General features: G+C 39.3%; 1 protein-coding gene across 1 annotated transcript; it reads right to left on the reverse strand.

Annotated features, from left to right (window-relative positions):
* Window positions 1–1998: 1998 nt before the first annotated feature.
* On the reverse strand, window positions 1999–4346 carry LOC118412180 (germ cell-less protein-like 1; the record flags this gene model as incomplete). Its single annotated transcript, XM_035814899.1, is given in 4 exon segments — window positions 1999–2665; window positions 3403–3490; window positions 4061–4144; window positions 4285–4346. Coding segments are annotated over 4 exon segments (399 nt in total), but the record flags the coding sequence as incomplete, so codon positions are not given.
* Between the last annotated feature and the right edge of the window lie 2030 nt (window positions 4347–6376).

The following is a 6376-nucleotide window of genomic DNA, read 5'->3' on the forward strand; positions in this document are numbered from 1 at the left end:
ACATTTTCTGAATTCTGGCGCTGTTATGGAAAAGGTAGATATTATGAAAGACCATGATATAGTAAACATTGCTAAATTCATATCAACGTGGTTGGATGCAAAAAGTTGTACGTTGTCAGTTTCGACATGCTTTGAATTGCGATTGAAATGAATTGCTGCAAAACAAGAGCCATTTTTCTTATTACAATAAAAACACAACATAAGTGGGTCCCTGGTACATAATGGTACTTAAACCATAATCCATTGAAATCTTGACCCATGGTTACTATACAGCATATACATGTATAACTTAGTCCTCCTCAAGCTGGCTTTTATACATCTTGAAAGTCTTGATATGCACATGGGGCTTCAAATACCCTCTCTGTGATTTCTGGAGAAAACATTATTTCAGACCGCAGACATAAAAATAAACAACTTGCAATCCAGCAAGAGAAAAGAATAGAGAATTACTGGAAATGTATTTAACTTGAGTGTACATGTATGTACTATAAATCACATATGACAGAAAACAGAAGTCCTGGGTGTTTCATGTTGATTGCATCTGTTTTGAAGGTCTATCTGGTTAGCCAGGACACCAACTTCTGAAGTAACTACCTGCTCAATCTTTTTGCTTGATATGACGGTAGGCATTCACGCTTTTTGAGGCTCATTGGTCCAAGAAAATAACAAGAGCGAAGGACAGGAGAGTTCAGAGTCATTTTTATCAAGTTTCTACAGTAAAACTTGCAATTGGTCTAACTTAGTTAGCGTTGTTTACGTGAACCACCAAACAGATTCCTTTGAAGTGAAATGGACTATTGTTCTGAGTATTGATAAACAATTAGGTCCAGGTTCAGGTCCGGACCTGGACCTGATCCTCTGGACCTGAACCGGACCTGTACCTGAAGTTTCTGTACCAGTACCCTCCCCTACTAACCACAGAATGATTAATAATAAGCAAAAAGATCAAACCAGCGTTACTACGGAGGATGGTATACAGGCTAGTATCTGTTCCCAGGCAAACTGACGTGAAATATAACAATAATTAATATAGATTAACAAACGATAACAATACATTCACTGCACATTCCTTCATTTGGCCCTGAAGATATCCAAAAACTTAACAACAAAACCATCAACAAATACATCTCTCTTGACACTATCAAAATAAACCTCAAAATACATTAGGGATACCAGAGCCATTTTTACCTTTTTATTTGGTACCATTTTAGACCCCATTCACACTCAGAAAAACGATTCGAATAAAACATGTTATCCGAATAAAACTACCTGATCCGAATAAAACTTAGCAGTATGAACGCTCCCAAATCACTTGGATTTCATCGATTCGAATCCCTCGCGATCCACCTCGGGGAGGTAGATAAAACTCCGGGAAGTGGATAAAACTGCGCCGCGGGGAGTCTCGATTCGTACGATTCGGCAGTGTGAACGCGCAAGTGGATAGGATTCACTTTAAGTGGATAGGATGCAACTTATCAAAGGTGAGTTTGCTCAATTAGAAGTTTTTCTGCCAGTCCGACTCTGAAAATGTTCAAAGCACACGTTGATCCACCAATCATGGCTTCGCTCCCGCTCCCAGATGGTTCTGTCTGCCGCTTTGGTGGCGTACATCTGAGCTGTACTACAGCTATCCCAATATGCAGAAGACTTTGTCGGTGAAACCTTCTCGCGATCAAAGAGTGAAAGACCATCGATTGCGTTCCCTTCTACGACTACAGAACATTCTCCAGGAAAAACAACAGCATCAAAAGTTGGTGGATTCCCGCCATTTTGAGCTGTAAGAAATGACGCTACCCTTTGACCTCAACCTAATGTTTCATTCGGATAAGACTGAGGGCGCACTAATCGGATTGCCGAAGACGAGTGTGAACGCAATTTTGGATCGGATAGAATTTTTTTTATTCGGATAAATGTTTTATCCGAATCGTTTTTCTGAGTGTGAATGGGGTCTTAGGCTTTCATCAGAATGGCTCTAACTTGTCAATGCTGCATTGTTCGAGAGGGTCATAGTAGTAATAACCCGAACACAAGTAAGCACATTGGTGATTCAGTTTTACTCAAGTTCTCAGTTGTTTTCTCTAAGTTGATGTGAACCCCAAAATAGACTTGGAATGGCTTGGTCTTTTTCTTATCATCGAAAACATCTGGAGTTTCAAAAATCATCTCTACAAAGAAATGATAAGAATCAATATGGTGTACCTGCTGACTTGGTGGAGTCAAAGAAAATTTTGAAATTTAGTGAATGTTAAAGGTTTTCCCCACCTAAAACTCATGGTGGACTGGCCCAAAAGACACCCTTGTTGTACTGTTAGGGTTGTTCTACTAAAAAAAAAAAAGGGGGATCTGATACTTTGTACACATATGTGTTTTATGAAACAAAACATACTGAAAGAGAGAAGCAACGATTTTCTAGACACTGTCCAGTAACAAATTGAAATCAAAAATTTCACCCCCTTATATTTTTAAAATGGAATATCCCTATCCAATGGAAACTCTGGTACTACAAGCTGCCTTCTACATGTCTGTCCTGATTGGCTGCCGGGCTGGGCGGTTCTTTGGTCTGGGATGTACCACTTTGTGAAGGGGGAGGGGGAACGTATAGGAAGTTCACACTGACATGGAGGGGGAAGGTGGCTTGGCGGTCCACAGTCATCAATAAGGTTTCCTGGGAGAGAAACAAAAGGTGACGATGAAAAAGTTAGGATCCGCAAAACATCTCATCAGGTTTTAGTAGATTCAAGACTATTGCTTAATCATGACAAGTCAATGCTAGAGATTACATCAGAAGGCACAGACTACCCATCCAAACATCAGTTCAGTTTTCTTTAAACAAACATTGGCAGTTCAGTTTTTTTTAAACAAACATTGGCAGGTAAAAATTACATGCTTGTGTACAGGGAAACTTTAGCAGGCTTTCCAACACCTGAAACGCACTCTGTCCGCTTGGTGTTGGAATGTCTGTTCAAGGAGCTTTGATAAAAGCTCCTTGGTCTGTTGGAACAAGAGCTCTAGAACCCATTCCTTAATTTGCTCATTAACTGATGTCATCATGAAACGGTTACAGTTCCCCAGACCAGAAGGGAACATAGGAGCAAACTACTAATCTCCAAGCAGATCCTACGGTGCCATAAGATAGTATCAAAGCTGGCCAAGAAGTATAGTATAGCCAAAGGGAGTCAAACGGGCATCGTGGGTTTGATACTATATTATGCCACCATGGATCTGCTTGGAGTTTACAAACTACTACCCTCATGGGTTCTCAGGCTAACTAAAACAATAATCTTAAACGCTTTTTGCAAGATGAATGAAAGAAGCCATTTACATCAGGGCCTCACAACCATACATTAACATTTTTTTTTGTGTTGCTATGTTCAGCTTGAAGACAATACTGAGTCAATATACCTCATCTTTGCCAAGAGACAGTTTGGTCATCTTCGTATGTTTCTCATACTTCAGTTCTCCGCTGCTGTCATAGGACACCACCGACACCCTGCAAGTCACATACAAAATAAAACAAACATTTATAATATATGACTAGATAATCCATTACTCATGTCAAATATTTGTCAGGTCATATTACCTGAGAATTTGGGTCAGTTAAGCTGAAGAAGCATAGTCCTAGTCCAAAATTTGGGGAGTCAATTCTCTCAGTTGAACTTTTTGATACATGCAACAGAAGCGGGAAATAAAATGTTGAATGGCGAGACCAAATGAATCTCAAAACATATCGTTTCTTTCCTATCGTAATACAAAAGGATATTTTCAAAATAGCATGATGTCAGAAGCAGCACAAAATGAAAAAATTCTGTTGTGGGAAGATCTTAAAAGTCTAACGCATCCTTTTAAGAGTTTGAAGTACACAGTAAAGACAGGTAAGAATTTGTAAAAGAAATACTAATATGTTTATGGATTTATTATGACTTCAATCATATATTTGTATGTGTATCTTGTTATATCTTGTCTGACACTTGCCTCTTGACCTCAATAGAAAGCAGTTGGCAGGCCGATATGAGTTTATCATGAATAGTTAAGGGCTCAAACAAACAAACAAAGAGCTGACCTGGCGTAAACCTGTCTCTGAGCCTGCAGGCTGACTGAAGTGGCACATGGTCGGTTGGTCGTGTTTCTTCTTAGGAACAGAAGTCTGGGAAATAGTGTATGATGAGAGAGAATGTGTAAACACAGGCTATGACAATGGCTAGCAAACATGTACAAATGTACCTCTATCTAGAACAGGATGACTAACGGATGAGGTACATGTAGAATAGACAACATCACACCTACCCATTTGTGTATGTCACCAGGAGATCCAGACCATAGTTGAAACCTGTCCATCTCCAACAGTACTGCAGACAAAAGGAATAGATTCAACACTGTGAAAAGAGTATGTGCAGGCAAACTGATAAAAAAATTTCAAATTTTGTTTCTTAAAATTGCCTTTGACAAGAAGGTAATGCTTTCTGTGTCGTTTGTGTGTCTACATATCTGTATACAGACAGCATGAATCAAGAAGTCATTGATGAATCGTAATGATATTTGGGTAGGTATGTAGAAAGGTTCCATACAGGGCCTCTATTGGGGGCCAAGTGTTGCAAAATTAAACGTATACATAGAACGAATTTTCTCTCACACAGAAGGGTTGAAAAAGGTCTCACACACAGACAGATTTTTCTCTCTCACACAACAGTGGAAAAAGGTCGCACACATTGACAGATTTTTCTCTCTCACACAACCGTTAGAAAAGGTCGCACACATCGACAGATTTTTCTCTCCCACTCCAAAGTTGAAAAACTTCGCACACAGTCACAGATTTTCAAAAGGTGATTTTTTTACCATGTGTTGTCCTATACCATTCTTCTCAAATGTTATAAATGCAAGCGTATACAGACGGTTTCTCGGTTCAACATGTACTTTATTCTTCAATATAGAGGCTATTATATTGTTTTAGTGAATACCGTGACCGGTATTCAAATCCATTTCTATTTAAACATTAATGATACAATGGCCAGCATGACTTTGACTTTTGACCTGTTATATAGCTTATATGATTTGCCTTTTTCCCATAGAGACATGTATTTGAAATATACCGCGTAGCTGGAATGTCTCTGGATCCATAGAATGCACGCACACATGTCATATAAGTTGTCCTTCACCGACTCAAACTTGCACGCTCGATATCTTTCTTAGATACTCTTTCCGATCGTTCGTGCAGTCATACATAATATCTGTAAAAACAAATATTATCCCAAAACTGAGGCTGAATTTTTTTTCACATACACAGCAAGAAGTTTCTGCAAGTCAGTCACCCATGGTAAGAAAGCTTAAGGTGGAAAAAAAATCCGTCCCTGAAGAGAACAGTTTAAAAGATCCTTGTTCGGATGTATAAGTACGACGACTTTAAAGTTTTGGGGGTTGATTGCATTCTTCACATAGTGCAGACACCACGAGAATATGTCGCGTCAACAAATGTGCAATTTTTTGTCTCAAACACTTGCAGAAATCAACTCTCAAACACATATCGAATTATTCTTTCCAAAGACAAACTATTCTTTGATACAGCAGACATTTTTATTCCGACACACAAACACTAGAATTCTCTCTCACACACAGCACAAAAAGTTCTCTCACTTCGCGAGGCTTTCCCTGCCAACCCGGCTGGAGGAGTGAGCGATTTTTTCGTCTGAGTGAGAGCGAAATTTGGTCGATGTGAGAGCGCTTTCGGAGTAGTGGAAGAATAACTTGCTTGAGTTTTCTGAACTTCAAAATGGCAATGAACAGTGTTATTTTCTTCAGTTTCCAATAATAAACCATTTTAACAATGACATTCTGTTATGTTATAGACATTTCCTCGACAATCAATTTATTCCGATACACAACGCAGAAATTCTCTCTCACCCACAGAACAAAAAGTTCTTTCACCTCGGGGGCTTTCCCCGCCGATCAGGCTGGAGGAGTGAGCGATTTTTTTGGTCTGAGTGAGAGCGAAATTTGGTCGATGTGAGAGCGCTTTTGGAGTAGTGGAAGAATAACTTGCTTGAGTTTTCTTATCTTCTTAAAGGCAATGAACAGCGTCATTTTCTTCAGTTTCCAATAATAAACCTTTTCAAAAATGACATTCTGTTATATTATAGACATTTCCTCGACAATCATATCATTCCGACACACAACGCAGAAATTCTCTCTCACACACAGAACAAAAAGTTCTTTCACCTCGGGGGCTTTCCCCGCCGATCAGGCTGCAGGAGTGAGCGATTTTTTTGGTCTGAGTGAGAGCGAAATTTGGTCGATGTGAGAGCGCTTTCGGAGTAGTGGAAGACTAACTTCATTGAGTTTTCTTAACTTCAAAATGCGCATGAACAGTGTAATTTTCTATAGT

This window comes from Branchiostoma floridae, chromosome 3 (genome assembly GCF_000003815.2).
Source record: "Branchiostoma floridae strain S238N-H82 chromosome 3, Bfl_VNyyK, whole genome shotgun sequence".
Classification (NCBI taxonomy): Eukaryota; Metazoa; Chordata; class Leptocardii; order Amphioxiformes; family Branchiostomatidae; genus Branchiostoma; species Branchiostoma floridae.